This window comes from Chaetodon auriga, chromosome 8 (assembly GCF_051107435.1).
Source record: "Chaetodon auriga isolate fChaAug3 chromosome 8, fChaAug3.hap1, whole genome shotgun sequence".
Classification (NCBI taxonomy): domain Eukaryota; kingdom Metazoa; phylum Chordata; class Actinopteri; order Chaetodontiformes; family Chaetodontidae; genus Chaetodon; species Chaetodon auriga.
The window spans coordinates 20,688,019-20,710,582 of record NC_135081.1 but is presented as its reverse complement, the minus strand read 5'-3'; the positions used below and the strand labels follow the sequence as shown (position 1 = coordinate 20,710,582).

Genomic DNA, 22,564 nt, shown 5'->3' with positions numbered 1-22,564 from the left:
ACACGAAATACATGGGGCACAGATGCACCACGTCACATTGGAGTTTCGCCAAGTGATAATGAACTTATTTATGCATGTTTTAAATGTGGGCTGCATTAACTGGTACTGAATTACAACCCCAGTCCAAAGAAGTTGGGACGCTCTGTGAAACATAAACACAACAGAATGTGATCATTTGTTAATCCTTTTTTCACATAAACTCAACTGAAAACGGCACAAAGACAATACATTTACTGTTTGACCTCATCAGCTTCATTGATTTTTGTAAATATCTGCTTATTCTGAGTTTGATGCAGCAACACCTTTCAAAGACTGAGAAAGATGTGGAACGCTCCAAAAACACCTGTTTGGATCATTCCACAGGTGAACAGGTTCATTGGCAACAAGTGATAGTATCATGATTGGGTATGAAAGGGGCATCCTGGAAAGGCTCAGTCGTGGACCAAGGTTCACCACTTTGTGAACACATGATTGGATAAAGGAGATTACTACGTGAGCTAAAACTGTTTGCAGATGATTCGATTCTGTTTTTGAGTTTTTTTTGAGTTGGCTGTAATTAACTGGATTGTTTTAAGTGGAACATTCGGAGCATGTGCAGCGAGCTTATTTTCCTTTGGCGATAGTAACACGTAAACAAAAACTATTTATTATTTATTTTATCTGTAGGTAACACCTTTCTGGCACACGGCCCAGCAGTGCGAACCAAATGTAAGCTAGCCACTAGTCCGCCGTTGTTGTTGTCTTGTTGTTTGTGAGACGTAAAACGCTGTTTACATGTGAACGAGAGGCCAAGACGTATAGGAAAATGTCTAATTTGTAAAATGTCTGTAAACGTGTGGTCAAGAACAAAATCCTGACAGTGAAGGTTGAAGTGCTGCTACCAGATGCTTCTTGGTCCCAGGTGATAAAGTGTCATTCTTCATTCTACCACTGGATGGCACCAAACTATGAAATCTTCAGATTTTCGGACACTTTTTGTATTGAAGTACTAAATATTTGCATGATGAACGATGAGCCTGAGTGGATTTAAGTTCTACCTGATTATTTTTTATTGTTGTTGTTGCTGTTGCTATTTTTTACAAGAAAAATAGGAAAATTCTTAAACAAGACCAGACTGGTTCAACTGATTTTTACACAAAATTTGCAGAAGTGCAATGATCGCCATCATAATCAGGATCTCGTTTCAACACTAAAAGCTCAGAAAAGGGGGGATAAATCGACTGCAAAAATTGCTTTCACTCATATTTAAAAGCTAAAATAATGAACCCTTGATACACAACTGTGGATCTTATAACTGATCGCATATCAGCCAAAATTCTTCTCTTATTTGGGATTTTTTTAAACATTCACGCTCTTCATCTTCACACTTTGGGACAAAAAGCTCGACATTTTAAGCTCTTCTTCACTTCATCTCATGTTTTATGTCCTCTTTCTGTCAAACAGTAGAACAAGTTAGATAATCAATTCCTCTTCAGCTACCAGAAATAAAATCATACACCCTCGTGATTCTAAAAAAAAAAATCTCAGTATTTTTTTAAACTAGTTGTTGAATGTTGTGTATTAGGCTGATGAGTGCTAATGCTGGCTTAAGTATCACATGTAATGGATTATACAACAGAAAACTGTGAGGGACTGAGCCAAGTTGTGAGCCGTTCCTCTCCTGGTGAGACACTTGACAGTCTGGCAGAGCTACGAGTTTCAGACCACCTTTTCTGAGTTGTTAAGTGATGTACAAAACAAGCTGGTAAAAACAAAATATGATGCTCACTTGAAATCTGCATTCGTAAAACCCGAGCCAGTGTGTCTGCAGGATTCCTTCAAGTCGTCTGTGAAGTGTTAATGCGCACCGTTGATTGACATCTACATGAGCGCTCTGGGGGTTTGTGTTCAGTGGAGCGTCTATACGTTCTTTAAGTGTGTCTGTCCTGCAGATGTGCATCCCAGCAATAAGAAATGCACATATTCAGATTAACTTACACCTATTAGAAGTGATAAAATGTGACATTTCATCAGCTCTGTTTTAAATCAGCACTTTAGCATTTCAGTGGTGGACTGTTACGAAGTACATTTACTGTACTTTTGAGGTACTTTACTTGAGTATTCCCATTTCATGCTACTTTCACTCCACTTCATTTCAAAGGGTAATGTTGTACTTTTCACTTTACCACTGCTTTAGCTGCGAGCTGCTTTACAGATCAAGATTTTAAACAACTCAAAAGTACATAAAACACTTAAAATTAGCTCCGCTGCAACTAGCTACATTAAAATACTACTTATGCATGAGTGCATCAGTATTAATATTGCACTCTTTTGATATTTAATAGCTTAACGCTCATCTTTCTGTATTATAAGTACTTTTATTTTGACACTTAAGTACATGTTGCAAATAATTCTTAATGTCCTTTTACTGACATTATGTTTTGAATGCAGCCATCAACTTATAATGAAGTATTCTTGTATTGCAGCATTGCTGAATGCAGCTTGCAGCAATGCTTTTTATGAATATGAAGCAAAGCTCACACCGTTATGTTTTTTGTATTACCTAAATTATTTTTCCTTTAAATGCAACCCATCAGATCCTCTGACTATTCCTACTCACATTTGGTTCTCTGACAGCTAAATATTATCAAAAGTACATATCTGTGAATCTCGCTGCGTTAAAAGGAAGCTTTATTTAGCAGTTTGACCTCAGTGGCGCCACCCAACCCTCAGCGAGCCGTGTGCGTCAACCACAACCTTTATGTGGAAACTTTATTTGCTATGACATTGAGGATTTCCACAAATATCACAAGCAGATACTGTATCTGCTGGGCCTTTTTTCTTAAAGTGGCGTACCGCGGCGTGATGTGGCATCGTCTGTGAGTGCTTTCTGGGAAACTTGTCTCGTGTAGCCTGCTAATTTTGAAAATAAGCAACAGCATGAGAAGGCCGGGATAACAGAGTCGATGATTCATCAGTCACCATTCTTGTCGTGATTATGATTTCTATTTTGACATCTGGGGAAAGTCTTTGAAGTGTGTTTGATGCTGTGGAGAGCCGGCGAACAGCCTAATGGAGATGGAGTTTTAAAAACTGTTCTGTGCCTGCAAGTCTTCTCTGAGCAATCACCCGTGACACCCACCCGTGGTGAGACTCCAGCGTTCAGCACAAAACTAGAGCTTTCTGGTTAGGAGACAGCGATTATGATCCTTTTCAGCTCGTGATCCACTGAAATGAAGCTGTGTCTGCTCAAAACTCTCCTCTAGCTGCATGTGGACGCTGTTTTATGCCTCCCCAACCCCTTTTTTGGGGATATTTTACTTCATTATTCAATTAAAACTTTTTAAAAATTCCTTTTTTCCCCATAGAAATCATTTCACAAATATTCTTGTGACCACCTCCAAGATCGACAACCACTGTTATAGAAAAGTATTAGCCATCTGTGTGGAAAAACCTTTTCTAAGGCGGAGGCAAATATGGCTGATCCTTGAGAAAACAGTGATAATGAGGAGGAGAATTAGCTGGAGTTCCTGTTGTTTGTTGGTGCCTTCACCTCTGTTTGTCAGTGAGGAAGTCACTTGTAATGTCAAAATCAGGAAATAATGAAGCTTAATGGCGCCGGTCATGTGTTTTCTTTTTTTACCTCTTGACACGTGTTGGTGCACCTCCTGATCTCCACCTCTAACCGAGCGATGACCCCCCCCCCACACACACACACACCCCCACACTGCCACTGTTTGACACTTCTGTATGGTGTTTTATGTGATTTTCTTTTCCTTTGAACACACACAATGTTACACTCTGGCTTTTTATTCATGAAAAAAAAAAAAAAAAAAAAAAAAGAGCAGAACATCAAGGGAACGCTGGCCAAGTCTGGCTGGCACATATATCAGGGTGTTAACAGGTGAGGGTAATTTCCTAAAGGTGCAGACACCTGGCCTCACCTGGGGTTCACAGCAAGGTCAGGACACCTGTGCTGTTTTCTATCTTCACTCCCTGCAGAGGGCTTTGCTGTTACAGGTGTTCACACCTAACATTTATTTATTTCAGATTTCACAGGTGCTTCAGATACACTCAGCAGTAGAAGAGCTCAGGTACAGTCGGTTTGAGAGGAAGAGGCACGACAGAACGTTGATTTCAATTTTGTACGGCGAGCTCTTGCACAAACTTCAAATATATTTACAATAATAAACAATCAATGATTCATAAGATGTGATATGTACAGTTATTACAAATAACGTGTTCAGTGACTGCAGCTGAATGAGTCAGTAACTGGAGCTGATTTAAAAACAATTCACATTGTTTCGTCTTTCGTTCGCAGAGGAGGAAATCCTGCTCTGGTGTCAAAAGAGTCTGGTCAAGTTAATGCCAAGAAATCTGTGGTACAATACAAACAGTTTAATTGTGTAATTAACAATCAATAACCACTTCTAGTTAGAACATTTCTGCAGAAAGGAACCGAGAAACACTTATAAAACAGTCAGTCGTAACAAAATAACTGGTGTTCTCATTGAAATAAACTCATTAAAAAAATGAAACACTTTTATACAGAATATTTATACAGGAATAGCTTTTTGAATTGGATTGTTAACCAAAGGAAGACACATCGCAGACATCGATTTTCACACAGATTGCATATGTTTTTCTTTCTAAGGTGTTCTATAGGTTAGTCATTTTACCTAAGCTTATTTGCATGATAGTAAAAATTGCATACAACATTAATTGTGAAGCTTGTAGCATGAGTTGGTTGACGTACAGCACTTTTTATAGGCAACCTTTAAAGCACATTTCTCCATTTAAAACGTTTAAGACACTTTTTGTTTTTACTGCCCATCGAAATTACATTTATAAATAGAAAAAAGATCGGTGGAATTTTAAAAAAGCTCTACGCAACATAAACTTAAAAAAAAAAAAAAGTAATTACATCAGAAACACTGCATGAACTGCAAATAAATAATGTTGGACAACATAAACATGGTGTAATTCACATTTCTAACTGTGGCAATTCAGAAAGTTACAGTGACAAAGGTTTTGCAAAATAATCTAACATCGGCAGTGCCGTATAGTACAAGGCATTTGTTGGCATAGTTTCTTTAAGACTGTATTTTTTTTACAGTTACAATATAATGTCTATATATATATATTTATATTTCCTCCCTAACAAATAATATGTAAAGACTGAGCTATTCTCGGAGATTCACCTGGGCTGGGTGATCGCGTTCCAGAGGTTGGAGTGATCCATCATCACATTATGCGCTTTTTAAAAGAATATCTGATCTGCCAGCAGGCTCCAGACTCGATACCTCATTTTTAAGGCCTTGTCAACCACTTGGTCCTTGATTTCATTTGCTATTTTTTTTTTTAAAAAATCCAGTTAAACATCACGTACGTAAACACCTATCAAAGTCCTAGCAAACTCCAGGGGGACTTTTTTTCTTTTTAAATATAATCAGTAGCTCAAAAAAGATAAAGTAAGTCAGTGTAAAACAACAGACAGAGTGCAGTCAGCAAATATCCACGGCAACATACTTAGAATAATTTTTTGTGCAGATTATTTAAATGATGCATCAGTCTTTACAGTGAATAATACAAGTTTTACAAAATCCAAAAAGTAGTACTTGAGTCTGAAACGGGCTCTCCAGTGTGTGAACACTCACTTCACATAGCCTGTCGGTCTGCAACTCATATATATAAACACTCCTCATACAGTCCGGGCGCAGCACTGATTAAAAACACTACTTTTCTGTATTTGCGGTGTGGTGGTTCTGTGTCGGCCGGAGCGTTACATTTAGCACAGTCATCAGTCTGTGTGTGTGCACAGGAGGACTCTCAGTACACGTTCAGGCGGGAGAGTCCTACTCCTTGGCCTCGTGCTCCAGCTCTGACTGGGCCTCGGCGCCTCGGGCCAGCTGCTCCTCCATCTTGATGGAGAAGATGGTGCTGTTGGTCTGCGTGCTCTCGTCCAGCTCCTTCAGCAGCTCTCCGCTCTCCCTGAAGTCCGTCAGCTCCTCCTCGAAGGCCGAGCTGCTGCTGCTGCTGCTGCTGGTGTTGATGTTGGTGGTGGCCGCGGTGCCGTTGTTGTTGTTGTTGTTGTTGGGCTCCTTGAGCGCCTTGGCTGGGTGATTGACATAGAAGCGCTGGTTCTGGAAGAACTTGATGATGGTGAGCTTGGGCAGGTCCAGCTGTGCCGACAGGGTGTGGATGGCCTCCTCGTCGGGGTACAGGCCTACGTCCTGGATGAAGCTCTGCAGGATGCCCAGAGCCTCCAGGGAGATCTTCCCTCCGCAGGTGCGGGACTTGACACCTCCTCCGCGGCTGCCCTCGTCCTCCATCTCAGCTGGAGAGGCGGTGGAGGGCTGGCGAGGCGGCAACCGGGGGCCGGTGGTTGGCTGCTGTTGCTGCAAAGGCTGCTGGGACAGAAGGGGTTGGGAGGGTTGCTGGAGGGACAGGGAGGGCTGCTGCTGGGACTGGGGTGGCTGAGCCTGCGGTGGGAAAGAAGGGGAAGAGAAAGGAGACAGGGATGTTATCAGTGAACACTTATCGGCGCCTTAATAAGGCCTTTCATTAAAATCAATTGAGTTGTGGGGAAAAATGGGCCCGCTGTGTATAGAACAGGCACTTGGTTGAAGGAATTTTCCATGTAATATCTCATTGAATGTAATCAGTTCTGCAGATAGGAGTTTTTTTTCCTTTTTGGTGGTGGGAGATAGTGTCTCTCATTGTGGGGGTAGAGGCAACAGCAATAGCAGAGACACACACGCACACACGCATGAACTGAAAAGACACAATCAGCCCTACACACAGTGGGAAACTGGCCGCTCTATTATAGCTTCTGCTGCTTATCAGGCTCTATTGCCAGGCAGTGATAAACAAGCTCCCTGTGCACAATTCATGTTGCGATGGTCTGGCTGATTTGCTGCAGTGTGAGAATGCTATCGATGGCTTTCACTCTGCCGTCAGAACCCCGTTAGTGTAAACACATGACACATTACTCGTAAAATGTCTCATTGTGTGGTTGGAGAGGGAGTGAGTGGGCAACTCGTGGTCCCTATTGACCCCGCAAAATGGGTGCTCTTTTATTTTCATTTCTGAGTCAGACACTGTAGAATAGGTGTTTCATAATCAAGTTTGCAAAACAGCACTTTGCTGGGACTTTGTTTGCCAGCTGCATAAATGCACCCAAAGATGTGATTTTACTGTACCAATGTACTGAGCTATGATAGTTCTTGTTGAGCGAATGGGAGCTAATTTGGCTAATGTATCGTGTTAGTAAAGGACTGGCACAAAATATTTAAAGACTGGTCTCTTATGGACAGTGTGGAACGGCGCCATTAAATCAGCAGTAATTCTATTTTATCAATCAACAACCACTTCTGTTTGCATGCAAAGTGTGCTGCTGGATTTTTTTGTAAAAGAATTATTTACCGTATATCCCGTAAATGGCAGCCATTGTGAAACACTGGCCACGTCTCCACATCACTAATCAACCACTCAGCTGTGGCTCAGACTTTTAATAGAGGTATTATTGTACTTCACTCAGATATTTCGACCGTTATCCGAGCCTGCGTGTTATTCTGCATTCATCTGCCAGATGTCTTTCATAAAGCAGCTCTTTAAAATAAGTTCAGGCTAATGATATCTTAGAAAATGGCTTTTGCTGAAAAGCAGGAACTTTTAAGTGTTGCTGTGTTTCTAATTAACAAGAATTCATAAAACTCCAAAGTGTTGTTTATTACAAATTCCTGGAAAATTAGTTAAGATTAAATAAACGAGGGGAAAATGATGTTTTTTACTTATTTGTTTTTGATATGAAACTCCATAAAAAGTGAGGAAATATGCACAAATACAGTCAGCAGAGTTTTATCAGGAGAGTGTTTGTTTCTGCGTCTCACATGCGGCTCGTTTACACAAACTGAAAAGGCTTTAAAAAACAGAGAAAATGTCCTAAATGTTTTGAAATTGCTTTTGTCCGACCAACAGTTCAACAACCAAATATATTCACTTTACTGTCGGATGAAACAAAGAAAGCAGCAAAACAACAGTTGATCAGTTTGGAAATGTTAAAGTCAGAGTAGTCGCTGATTTACTTTGTGCTGATCAACTAATGTGCTGGTGTGGGTGTGTGTGTGTCTGTGTGTGTGTGTGTGTTAATGCATATATGCTTCCTCCTGTTCAATAAACGTCTCCATTTCTCTGCACGTGGCGCGTATTTGTTCATCTTTTGTTTTTTTACATGTCAGGTCATGTTTTCATATTTTATTAGAAACTTGCAACAGAATAATTGTGCATTTTAATGTAAGTCACACACACATGCGCGCACACACACACCCACATCATGTTTTACGGTTTGCCTCATCAAACATTCACTGTCCAAACTGATGATCCAGAGCAGCGTGTTGCCTGAGCCGGTTGTGGCTCAGTGCCTTGCCCGGAGGCCGAGTCAGGACACCTGCGGTGGCGCTCACCTGTAGCTGGTCGGCAGAGATGTGCATCAAGTGCGACGGCCGCTCGTTGTGGTGCTGCTGCCCGGCGCTGCTCTCCTGCTCGTAGATGGCGTCGCGTTCGGCCTGGGAGAGGCTCAGGAAGCGGCGGATCATGGAGAGGTTCTCCCAGAGGGTCCGGTTCTCCGGGGAGGGATCCTCCTTCCAGCGCAGCAGCTCACAGAGCCAGCCCTGAAGGGAGGATTATGGGGGGAGACGGAGGGAGAGGGCAGGTCAGTAAAGCATGGTGTTTAGACTCGTATGTGAGCCCAGGTCAAAAAAGAACCACTGAGAGGTTTCAACCGCTAAAAAAACTAATTTTAGGCCCAAGAGTTCAGAACAGTCGACCGGTTTTATCGAGCTTTACCTACGAGGAGAACCACATCATTAAATCTGCCTCTGTGGTGTTGAAATAGACATGAGCGACAGAAACACACCCAAAGCATCAAAGCAGTGCGAAGAAAAAGATCCAATGTAACACCATTTCAAATGATTTAAGTCATCAAAATGAACGAAGAAACTGTTTTCCAAAAACACTTTCCAGCACTAAAATAAAACACACACACGCACACACACAGAACAGCCCATTGTTTCACCAGATCTGCGCCTGCAGTCAGTATGTTTTCCTCCCACAGCTGAAGATGAAGACGTGAATTAACCAAGGTCAAGCAGCACAGCAGGAAGGGACGATTTAACGTGACGAGAAACACACACTCGCATGCTGTGCAGCACCCTTGGGAGGAAGACGGTGACTCCCATGTTTGAAACACTCCAGCAGAGGGCCATGGAAGACAGAGCTGAGGAGCAGCACGATCCGAAGGGCTTTATTTCATCAGCACAATGGGAGCACAATGAGTGTGACCTGCCTGAAAGATTCAGTATGAGGCTGACACTTCGCTGAAAGCGCAGGACGGAAGGCGGCACAAACTCACTTGTAGTGTTACAGACTGTTTTTATATAATAAAAGACCGCAGAATTACACATGAGCACAGTGCAACTAAGGTAAGATGAGGCATGGAGATATGATCGAGCTGTGTTTTCACAAAATTTCACTGTTTAAAATGTAAAACTTTTTATTTGCATTTGTATGAATATGAGATAATATTAAGGAGCAGAAACAATTAGAGATTATTTTGATAATCCATCACTTGTTTCAGACACATTTTAAGCCAAAATGTACAAAATTTCCAACTTCCAGCTGCTGTTTTTGTTGTATATGATCGTTAACTAAAGTGTTTTTTTGGGTTTTTGGACTGTTGGCTCTGAAGACGTTACCTCAAGTCTCTGAGGATTCATAATCTTCACTTTCACAATTTTCTGACATCACAGTTGATAGTTGAACTTTCTCAGTCAGGAGTGTGACAGAGGTCAGGATTGGGATCAGTTCAGGATGAGAGCTAACGGTTATAGATGAGAGTTAGATGTTATTTAATGATCGAGCAGAAACTTCTCACAGTTACTGTAAATCAAAAGTGTGTTTGTTGAGGCAGACAGAAGGACTCCGCAGGGGTCGAGTGACGTGACGACCTCAACCTCAGCAGGCCAGTGTGTGTGTGTGGAATAACACTGCAGTGCTCTGTGGGAGAGAAGTGAGGGGGATGAAGCTGTAGTGAATCGACAAGAGAGCTGTAAAGGGACGAGAGTGGATGAAGAAGGAGGGACGGTCGGGGAGTGAAACCAGTGAGGAGGAAACGTGGCGTCAAAGAGAAGCAGCGAGGTGTGTGTGAGTGTGTGTGTGTGTGTGTGTGTGTGTTACAGAGGGCTACTCGCTCAGCCGGGTCCGTCCTGGCAGCGTGACAGAGCGGCGCTGTAATCTCCCGGCCAGTGCGCGGCAGCACCTTTCATTTCCACAGGATTACACCGCGCTGCTGGTCCGCACACACACACACACAAACACACACACACACACACACAAGCATGCACACAGAGGGCAGAGCCACGCCGCCACACTGCATGCAAGAGATAACTCAGCAGTTTGGTTGTCCCCTGTTCCAACTCCTCCCATAAGCCACATCAAACCCAGGAGGGGTTTTGGAGGAAGCCGAGAGGGGGAGAAAGAGAGAGAGAGACATAAAGAGGGAGAAAGAGAGAGAGAGAGAGGGAGGAGGGCGGGTAGAGGGGGCCATAAAGCCTGCGTGCCCACCTTGTTCCTTTGCCACGTTTATTGTTGCGTTTTTAATTTGCATGCAGAGGGATTTGGACGGCGCTCCAGTTGGGCTGTCTGTGGTTTCAGCTGATTCGGTAGTGAGGGAGAACACACACACATTCACACACCCCGCAAAACACAAACAGACGCGCACAAACCACCACACACCATCTTGTCAAAGCCAGAGAAACAGTACCCCGGCCCAACGATGGAGTAATCCAACTCAAACACTCCCCAAACCAGCAGGATTAAACCCAAAGTAGCAGAGCCAATCAAACAAAGGCACGACGTGAACTCCATTTCAATGCCAGGAAGTCCATTTGATGAAATAAAGTACAGAGAGTTTATTAGTTCACAAGTGTGAATGTTCGTTTGTGTGGCTTGTTTCACTTTGCTGCCCGCATTTCTGTAGTTTTCCAAACTGATATTTAGCTTTTATAGAAGCAGTTGGAGGCAGAATCAGGAAAACGGACGTTCGCTAAACGTTTTTTATGTGATGTGCGTCAAACAGCGTTTAGGGCTGCTCCCGGCCAGCACTGTGGACAGTGGACAGTCAGCGTTTTCCATGGCACTTTCAAGAGCTTTGTTTGTGTTTGTCTAATTGCATTGCTTCCACAGGCCAGGCAGAGGCAGCGGGGATAAAGGCAGGAGAGACAGAGACGGTGAGAAACAGAGAGAGAGTGACAGAAGTTAGTGATTTGACTGCTGTTATGTCAGTAAACTGAAAAAATAAGTACAAAAGAGATATAATGAACGCATAAAACATATTTCTTCTAAAATGTAAAGCAGTTTGTTTGATATAAACCTTACTTATATATCAATACCTTTCCTAAGAACTACTAAACCATCAAGATTTCATGTTGGGCACTCCCGTTCAACATTATCATACTGCTGCAAATCTGTTTTCCCCTTTATTGTTTAATGCAATTTGTTGAGCCTCTCCACCGCAGCTGACAAGCACCAACCGCTCTTGATTGGATCATGGAACTTGCTGCCCCTGCTGCTAAAGTGTTCCAACACGGTCCAGAAAACAAAAATCTAGGGCTCTTCAATCCAGTGTACTCTGTGTTTTGTTGAAGATCATTAAGGGCTCTCTATAAATAAATAGAACAGGTAGTGCAGAACAGGCCGAGCTGTCAGCCAACACAGAATACAGCTCGCACTCCCTGTTTCCCACTACAACTCCTGTTCAGTCAAGAAATTTTCTTCTCAAGTCCTGGTTCAACCATCATGGCCTCAAAGCACTGCAGACAGGAAGCAGACTGGTGATGATGCAACACTCATCAGAAACTGTTTTATATATATATATATATATATATATATAAATGTAGGAATGTAAGGTTAAATCTCACACCTCTCCTCAAATCTCACCACACAAAACCACAGGCAGCCATTTCCAGCAAACCACCTCAGACAAGCCAGTAGCTCAGCACTAAACGGCGGGCAGGCGGAGTGAACGAGGGTCTGGCTAAGAAGACAACAGCTGACCTATATCGGTCTTGATGCCCATGTGTCTGCTGGATGATGCAGTAGACAATTGTTGCTAACACGTTAGCCGTAACAACTTCATAAGATGAAAGTTTATCAGACCTATTTTGGCAGTTTAATGTTGAGATCACTTCCCACTAAATTTTACCTGGGGTGAAAAAGGCCCATCAAACACTGTTTAGTCTAATAGAAAATCCCACTGATAAATTAGTCAATGCTCAAAAATATATCTTCAACGATTTTCATTCTTTCACAAAAAAAAACGTCAAACATTAGCTGCTTCAAGCTTCTCATATGTGAGGCTTCACTGCTTTTATCTGTTCGATATCACTGTCAATGCAGTATTTTGAATTTTGGACTGTTGATCGGGCAAAATGGAGAATTTGAAAACGTCAGTTTGAGATTTAGGAAGTTCTGATCAGCATTTTCTTTATATTTTATGGACAAAATTATTAATTAATTAGTCAAGTGAAATAATTGTAATGGCAATTTTTCATCATTTTTTGAGATATTATAGACTGTGCATCTAATAGATTAATTATAAAAATAACCAATAAATTAACTGATAGCAAAAATAACTGCAGTCCTAATTTAGACCATAATGGCACAAAAAAAGTTTCTTGAAATTATAATTGTACAGTCGTCACTAAATGCAGATCCATATCTACAGTGGATAACATTCACTGTGCCACTGGTAGAAAATTATCCATCAGCTGCTAATAGGTCTGCAAGTATAATAGTGACGGTATTAGAAATCACCTAGTGCTTATTTTTAAACACAGCTTTCACAACAGTGTCGTTTATTTGGCAGATTACAGTGAGACATCCTCATGAAACTGCTCAAAAGAAAGAGAGAAATAGTGATAAGCCAATCTTAACCAATGCTAACATGTATCTTGGGAGATCTGATCACGCACAACTCAGCTCACAGGGAGCGTTACAATTTCTCCACATGCGTCTCGAGTGGCCACCAATAAACGTGCATCATTTCTGTTTGCAAAGATTGCATCGTCATTTCTGGTCCAACAGTACGAGCCAAGACGCTGGGGAACGGGCACAATGGTTTTCGCACAAAGTCCCAAATACTTCAAAATTTTCACTAAGTTTCAAAAATTACGTTGATTCAACAATGCACAAAACTGCACATTTTTTAAGGGAGTCTGGCCACCTGACTGTATGGTTTACTGCTAAATGTTGGCAGGTTAGACCCATCTTTTAACAAAGAGTAGCTGACGGGCCACGACAAACTGACACAATGATATAAGGAAAGAAACATTGTGTATGCGTTTAATGTTGAATTTACAAAAAGACACAAATGATTAAGAATTTGCCGTTGTCATTTGGCAAAGTTTATGAATTTTCTCTCCAAATTGGGTATTTTTTTCTAGGGCTCTGTGGACACTAGGCTTAGTAATCCACTGGTGAAATCAGTTAAAATTTTCTTGGATCTCACTGGGTCCTCAATGCGTCCCGGGTGTGTTCACACCTGTATTTAGAGCTGTCCACTTGTGATTGGATCACATAATGCCAGGTGTAACCAGGGTCTTATAACCCACCAAGTAGTGAACTAGAAAACCAGTTTATTTATGATGCTAAACAGATCTCTCAGTTGAACTCACAGATGCTGCAAACATGTTCATCGAAGCAATAAGCACTGACAGGCATAGGATTATCTTGCTATGCTGGCACACACCTGCGACAATATTACACAATAATCCGCTGCCTCTAGGTCATCGTTGCTTAATTATTAATTAGTTTCAAACAACAGGACTAGCAATCAAGAACCACCAGCCTTCTCTTGTTTTACAGCAGACACGGATCTGACCAGAGGCTCATGGGGCTCTGGGGTCATAAGGTGGCAAATTAAAAGGGTAATAAACTCTTCAGCAGGCTATTGTATAGTCCTGGTAAAAATAGCAAATGGGTGTTCTGATAAAAATATTTTCCTCGCAACACAATAGTTGAATTCATGCATGAGATTCACCCAGCTATGCAATGTGGTACACCGTGTATGTGAGTACTGCAGTCACAAGCTGCCAATAAGAGCATAGGCCTGCTCTGTCAGAGAACAGCATGGTATTCACCGCCCAACCTACCCACCCATTCACCCATTCAGCACCAAACTACCACTGCTAACACCCCCAACATGGAGGCTCGGAGGGACGTACATGAACTGGCTTTGCTGTGAGACAGTGACAGCAGACAGACAGACAGATCGACAGAGGGACAGACGGACAGAGAGGTCTGTCGCGCGGCCTGGCCGACACCTTCCCTCTAATCACATTTGCTTGTTATCAGCCTCATCAGGCTGACCTCGGCCACTGCAAAAATAAATAAATAAAATAAACCAACAGATGTCCATCAATTTTCCATTTGAGTTTTTTCCCCCCTCCTTTCTCGGATTACTGCCTGACCAAATATAACGCCGCAGTTTCAACCCCAGAAGCAGACCATGTGAGTCTATCCATTAACATTTGGATTTGGGCCTTTTGGACAAAAAAAGGCCTCGATGACACATCAAATAATGAAGAAAAAAAATTACAGATGAAGAAATGATTGCGGCCATTGTTGTGGCGGGCTGGTTGGAGGACGGGACTGTTTCAGAGGCAACCAGACAAACCTCTTCTGTGTCTGAACAAGAGAGACGGCTAAAAGTAGGGGGAAGACAATGCATTATTGTCTTTCCTCCTCCTTGAACCTGGCAGAGGCCCAGCACTGGCAGACAACACTATGCAGATAAATGCAGCCGATAACATGTTTCTCCTCCCTGAGAAAGCCAAACCGGCGGCTGCACGTGCACGTAAGGTAACGTGTGCGGTGTTGTAAAAACATGACGCCACTGGTGGACGCCCATCTGCTGACGACAGTGGAGTGTTGAAAGGTTCCTGATGCTCGGGCATATGCGGATCTCCCGCAACAATAAGCAATAATTGACTGCACAATTCAGGGCCAGACATTTTTGGGGAGAAAAAGTCTTCATAGAACAGCTCTGAGTGACTACAAATCATCTTTGGCATACTGTGAGGAAGACAGGGCAATAAAAATGGGGTCAGCAGCCTTATTTGAACTGCAATAGCAACTGGAAGGACAGTAATGATGTGCGAAAAAACCCCTGTACCCTGCCATAACACCACAAAGTCATATTTATTTGTCCATTACTGTCTTTATTCAATTTCTCCTTTAGCGTCTAAGCAGCCAGTGAAAGCTGTTTGCTCCTCCTGCAGCAATTCCTTTATACGCTGTACGTTATGGGGATATCATGAGCATTTGGAGGGAGCGAATAACTGGTGCCATTTGTATCAACAGATAATGAGTCAGGTAAGCAAAAGCCCAAACTCCTGCCCAAAAAAAGTCTATTTAGTCCTTTAATGAAGGGACAAGTGTTCCGTTGGCCCCACCATCAATGCTTCGTAAGAGATAATTTATTCTTCACTGTAGCGTTTAACCCCTTGATTATCGTTGCACCACTGCACACTAGATGAATAACGATGGTGTGCATTCATTATGTACCCTTAGTAATCATGTTTATATTCCTTTATCGACTCTGTGATAGGGAGATCATCACTGCGAGGGCAAGGTTTGCACTAAAAATGACTGCTAGCAAGATCTTAACATACGAATTTGCCACACTACAGAAAAGGAGAAGATTACTGAGCTGTGCATTCATTATATACCCAAAGTAATCGCGTTTGCTTTCTTTCATTCACTTAGAGCACAGTGAGGAGAAGGTTCGCGCTGGATGTGGCTTTGCTAGATCACAAAATACTCATTTATCTAGCATTACTGAGAAGATTACTGAGCGTTTGTCAACATGCTCCATGTACATCCATACATTTTTAAGGAGGACCATGTCAGCGCTCCAGAACATCAGAAACGGCTCAGCGTAGAAGCATAAATCCACCTTTACTCCCATCAGTTCTTTGGATTCAAACCAGTGACCCAGTGGTCACAAGCTTGCCTCGCTAACAGCTTCCATTAGAGAGTATGCACACATTAAGCAGCATGGTTGTAAAGAAAAATGGAATTAGATACAAACAAAAGGACCTTAACATTTTTCTATAAATATGTACATTTTTTACATCATGCCTGCGGCTGTTCAACATATGGCGATCAAAGAGTGGAATTTATTATTAGGCCACATTGAAATTTCCTCTGTGTGATTTTTCAGAACCCCACCAACTGATTACACTTCACACTCTGGTCCTTAGCGTTCGTGAGGAAGCGTGCTACAAAATAAATGGATCGTATGGACGTCTTTTTGAAGTGACAGATAGGCCCTAAGGATGGTTGGATCTGCGACCGGTGATGGATGATGAAATTTCTTGTTCTCGTATGTACCAACGATGAAGCTGCGCCTCTCTTAAGCTTATGAGGATTAAAAACTGAGTCACCTATATCGTCTGAAACTAGCCTTTTAAAAAAATGCCTTTTTTTTGTCATTAAATAATTTTGATATGACTGATATCTTGTCAGAGTGGACGCTTTCCAGATTGCGGTTGCCAGATTGTGTCACTATCCTCTTATGTGAGGATGTCAGAGGCTGAGCTTCAGGAGAGAAATTTGCCAGTGTGAATCAAACATGCCAAACAATTAATCTCTATTTGAGCTGCGACACGGAGAAGTCTTAGCCAAACAGCGAACGTTTTCTGAAGAGGGGTCACGACCTCTCCGGATACAATAAGCGAGTTGACAACAATAACAGACTGACAGCTAACACGACACACATTGTGGCAGAAGGCATGACTGTGCAGGAAATGGCCCTCTCTGTGTCAGCACTTGCTCAAAGAAACAATACCAACCAGTTTTGTGTGGCAGTTTACGTCATGGCTGCCGAACCAATAAAGTGTGCAGGGAATTTTCAAGCAACCAAATAGAGGCAGATGGAGCATAAAGAATAGCCAAAGGCAAATGACCAGTCCATCTAAAATGGAGCACATTAAACATCTGTGTGGTTACAGTGTTTTTTTTCCTTTGACTGCACGTTTTGTTCTTTTTCAGTAAAGTTGGTCTTCACACACAGCTGCACATAACACACTAACAATAATATAACCTGGGAGTTCCCCGGTGCAACCGCAGCCCACATGTGTCTGAGTCTCGGCAGGAGGAGTGCCTTGCTCAAGGGCAGGAGCAGAGAGAGGCGCGTTTGAATATCTACAAAATAAATGGAAAGGAAGTTTGAATACGTTTGGTATTTGTCCACTTTTTGACCTCTCAGGAATGTAAAAATTCACTTTAAATATCAATCGATATCACATTTTTGTCAAATTGTGTTGCCTTTGTCCACTAAAGCACTTCAGATTGTTTATGTGTACAAAATGGCTGAAAATCAAGTCACTGATGATGCTACAGTACATGTGCCTCTTTGTATCAAATATTAGTATTGTTGAAATTGCACCATAATCTAGTTTAGCCTGGTGGTGGGCTGATATTTGGGTACCAGCACTGCCTGCACGGCACACTGAATGTTCAAACACTGTTCTCCCACCACGAATTTACCTCTTGTTTATAATCTTCTCTGTTCAATACTGTCGAGGCAGATGGAGGATGAATGCACAGAAGACAACAAACACGCTGAAGATGAACCAGAGATAAACAACAACGGCAGCAACATTACAAACACAGAAAGCACCTACATGGAGTCTGATTCCATCAATTATAAGAGCTTGATTGAGATTTAATTCAAAGCTGGGGTTTAATTGCTAATATCAAAGCATAATTAAGCTGATAAATCATGACTGATCTTATTGAATTAGGGATTGAAATAGCGGAGAACCTGCAAATTGTCTATGTCAGCTAAATAAGTGTTCTTAATTGGCCTACAAGTTTGCTTCAGATACTAATGAAACTGAACAAATTTTCATCCCCAAAAAGTGTTCTGAAATAGAAGTCTTAACATGCGCTTGTTTATTCTGCGCTATGGCTGCGTGTCTTGTTCAACTCGGAAATTCATCTTGAACTTAAAATAGAGTATTTACACAAGTGGCAACAAAGTAAACACAAAATCTCAAATGTCTCTCTGTACGCGGCTGACAAGGCAACTTATATGTCCTCCTTCAAGCTCGGCTTATGCAGTATATTGTAAAAATAGTGAGTGCAGAGCAGACAGAGTGATGAGGATGGAAGAGTCAGCTTCCCCTTAGAGAGAGAGATTAGGACACAGAGAGTAGATTGTGAAAGACAGAGCGGAGAGAGAGAGCAAATAATGCTAGCAAAACCAAGTGCACACAAGCACCAGCACGAGGACTTGGATCGGTCCTAATATCTCCCCATGCAATTCCCCCTCACTCAGTCACACACACTCCTGTATGCGCACACACACTCTCTCTCTCTCTCTCTCTCTCTCTCACACACACACACACACACACACACACACACACACACACACACACACACACACACACACACACACACACACACACACACACTCTCTCTCTCTCTCTCCCCCTCAGACTGCATCTGCCGGAGCTAGTGGCTGTAGTTAAATTGAAATATTTCCCGGCGTGTGTCAGAAGCATGCAGAATGATAATTATGACAGATCTGATTAGGCGGGCCGAGTCGGGCGGCTCCGGGCTGCAGGTGCGACCTTGTGCATTCCTGAGTGTGTAAATAAAATTAATTACAAGCGTAGGGGGCGCGCAGCGCGTGACATCAGCGCGCGCAGGGGGGACTCCCACGGGGGGCACCCTAATGGAATATTTTCCCCGAGTCTAATAATACAGTTGGTATTGACTTGAGGTAATTAGGGGGATCATTAAAGCGCTTTTCCCGGCGTATTTGCCTGCCTGATCAGATTAGCGAGAATGGGCCTCAGAACAAGCCCTGTGTGGTCTGTCAGGAGAAGTGGAGACAGTGGGAGAGGGTTAGCTAGCAAACATTTGTAGTGAAGAAAGAGCTAGCAAAATGCTGTGCCTGTCACTGGGACTGGGGTAGCATCTGCTAATAAGCTAGCACAGGCTAAGGAGTAGTAAGTTAGGCATGTGGCTTGGAGGATAAGCACTGGTTAGGCCTTGAACTGTTCATTCAGAGAGGTCTAGTGGACTGCTAGAGAAATGCTGGTTCAGTTAACTAGCAAGCTGGCCAACACCTGCTCCACAGTAGAAAACATTTGTCATATAATAATGCATCAAAGGTGATGACGAAGACACAATTTGGAGTCCTGACAGTCGGGGCAGATTCCTAGTTTGGACTGCAGGGTAGGAGGCAGGCGAGGAGGAGGGAGTGGGTTGTGCAATTGGAGACAGATGGGGTGAGAGGTGGCATGTAAGGCGTAAGTGAGAGAGATGGCAAGAGAGACACTAAGTGCTCTGGGCATGCTCAGTGAGACCCCGGGCTCCTGCTAAGAGGAGGAGGGTTCGATGAAACAAGCAGCAGAGAGAAAACAGGCTGGTGGGAATTCCACTGTCCATTAAACAATAAGAGAAAGGCTCATTTCAGAGGGAGGGGAAGACTTACCGTTTGCAAGATAATTCATTCGCTAAATTAATTATTCAGACAGCTGGGTCTCCAGTTCAAGAAATTGTGTCTTTAATAATAGAGAGGATCTGGCCTAGCCTGTTTCCCATGGCAACCTAATAACCAAGCAGGCACAGGAGATAAATAAATAAATCAATTAATAAACAGTCACGGCCCTTTTAGATCCCTTGGGGTTGTGATATGCTCGCTCTGATCTGCTAATTTGAGGGAGAGAGAGGTGTGGAGAACAGAAAATGAAGACATCTTGATACCTGCCCAGCAAACAAAGTCCAACTCAGGAAAAGTGGAGCACAACTCGAGCCGCTCCATCACATCGCCAGTAGCTGTTCCTGATATTAAAACCTGTCTGATAGCATCTTTGCCTGATCAATCTGACTGTCCTGGGATGCCACTTAATGCCATTTGTACAGAACTCCTCATGCAAAACGTGACTTCCAACACGCTGACCCCGAGCGGCTTCTCAGTAACACACAAACCTGAACGGCCACGATCCAGAAACAGACACCCAAAAGGTCAGCCATCTGCCCCTCTTGTTAAGCAGCCATTGGATGGAGCAGAGTGTGTGTGTGTGTGTGTGTGTGTGTTCCGGTTAGGTGGGTCATGTGCCAGATATTTGAGATTAAAGCTAAGAAAAGCGTTGGAGCCCCCATAAAACACCACAAAGCAGATTCCACATCTAACAGGGAATTAGTCATTTTCCAAACATGAAGTAGTTACAGTTATTCTGTCACCCTCCCTTCTGACTCATATCAGCGTCCCCCACCCACCTCCACCCACTCCCCCACCTTTCCAGACCAACAAGCCACCATCACCACCCTCACAAGCCCCCACCCTCCACTCCAGGGACTACCGTGCCAGGCGGGCGCAGGGTGACAGATGGCATGCACCAGCCTCCCCCCCTGCACTCTCCCCTCTCCCCCCCTACTGCACCAGCCCCCCTGCCCGGCCCCCCCGGTGGCGCAGCGGCGGACCAGATCAGTGCCATTCTGTCTCATTAGAGCCTGGCTAATTAGCGTAGCCTCTTCCAGGGGAGAATGAGCGAGTGAGAGCGAGGCAGAGAGAGAAAGAGCGATGAGGAGAGAGGGCGGCGTTGGTGGCGGTGACTGGGTTCTGTACTCTTCTGGTCATTGAGGAGTCGGAGGGCTTTGAGCCCCGCCGAGCGCAGGGCTCCCAGGGTGCTTGTTTCATGACAGCAGGGACTCTGATTCCATCCATTGCGCAATTCCTCTCAGGAAGTGTCGGGATGTTTAGACATAGAAGTCGTGTCAAAGGAATGCCCCCAACCTGCTCCGCCCCACCCTCAGCTAACCTCCCATTGCTCAACTGAACATGAGCTGCCCCCTCTGCCGCGCTCGCCAGCACAGCAAGCCTCCCCTGTTAACGGGAATGAAAACAAAGCACGGTGGCTTACTGGAGAGCGCTCTATCCCTGTTGGGCCAGTTAATAATGTTGACATCGACTCCGCGCTATCCAGATCATAGCTTGCACCTCTGCAGGCGAAAACGAAATGGGCCGTTTGGCGAATATAGCTACTTCTGGCAGTGTCATCGCTGGATTTGAACCAGCTGCACGCAGCTGTTTTCTCCAAGTCTGACATCTCCTGAAGCGAAATGGAGATGGAGCATTCGATCAGTTTGAATCATTGAGGAATGGATCATGAATAATGATTCTGATTTTATCAAAGAGTAAATGTAATATCTGTCCTAATAAATCAGAATTGCTGCATGGATTACGTTAAAAAAAACGTATGCCCAGACTTGAAGTGAATGGCGACCATTAATCTGATAAAGTAATATGGCTTGGGAGATTCACTGCTCTATGGTTACTACGCTGAATATGTGGCAGTAAAAGAGTGATTGAAATGCAGCATTGAATATGTGAGAGAGGAGGGGCAGTTAAAGGGTGGCTGAGGCCTGCTGTGGTTACGAGCCCTAAGAGAGGACAGGATGGCTGCGATCCAGGAACCCCCCCCAACACACACACACACACACACACACACACACCAACAGACGCAAACATACACACTGAAATGTGCCTGCACATAAACCATATTTGATGCACAGAAAACACACACACACAGACACACATTTATATAGAGTGTATGCACACACCTAAGCATCGTATACCAATGAGCAAACTCCTGTTTACTGCTTTTTTACCCAGAGGAGCTCTACTGCCTATGACCTCCTTCAACTCCACATTTCTCTCCTTTCAGATCTCCACCGCTCTTCTTCTTGCCTTCTCACTGTATCATCTGTCTGCCTGTGAATGAGGCAAATATGCTGCACACTGATTCTGAATGCACTAAGACCCGCTACACGGTGCACATGTACCCACACATATGCAGGACTGGTACCAACAGATCCTGGTCACCTGATCCTGTGCTTGCGTCAGCATGCTGGGAAATCCTAAGCTGAGCTGAAGAGGCAGAGGTTGAACTGCACACCAAGCTGACAGGATGGTGCCAGCCTCAGCGATGAGGCCTCTTCCACTCCCTCCCCCCACGATTATTTCCCTGGACCCCATATGGGCATCCTGCCAGTCCGGCCCATCCTCCATCCTGATCACCAACCATATCGACACTGCGCTTCCAACCTCAGTACCAGCAGTCTCTGCTGGCATGGTGCTCTACTCAAGGCTTGGACGGTGGTTATTTTCCTCCTGCAAGGCTGCAAACCTCTCTGGACTTCAGCTGTCATTTACAACATGTCATCTTAATACATATTCTGCCACTCTTCCTGGCTGACACACTGTAATAACCTCACCAATAATGAACAGTGACGTAGTCAAGACTCAGTGTCAGATCCCAGTGAAAATTTCCTTTATCAACAAAAATTTTCCTGTCACTTGACGTAATAATTTCTTTAGTTCCAGCATCGGCACTGAAGCCTGTTCTGGAACAAGCAGAAATGAGGAGATAACCTGTGCAGCCATTGAAAAGACATGTCTAATATCAGGTACCGTAAAACCAGACATGTCCAATTCACAGTGAGAAAC

The 22,564-nt window shown here is 43.5% G+C and overlaps 1 protein-coding gene across 7 annotated transcripts in view; it reads right to left on the bottom strand.

The window, feature by feature from the left end:
- Positions 1-3,773: 3,773 nt before the first annotated feature.
- The window catches only part of satb1b (SATB homeobox 1b), a 60,136-nt gene continuing 41,345 nt past the window's right edge, over positions 3,774-22,564 (bottom strand). For 5 of the 7 annotated variants that reach the window (XM_076736438.1, XM_076736437.1, XM_076736441.1 and 2 more), the window contains 2 exons: positions 8,445-8,651; positions 3,774-6,461 (listed from right to left, as the gene is read on the bottom strand). In XM_076736438.1, the coding sequence (XP_076592553.1) occupies positions 5,835-6,461; positions 8,445-8,651 (834 nt within the window). In that variant the 3' untranslated portion in view covers positions 3,774-5,834. The remainder of the gene's footprint in view (positions 6,462-8,444; positions 8,652-22,564) is intronic. The other 2 variants (XM_076736439.1, XM_076736443.1) reach the window with 2 other exon arrangements.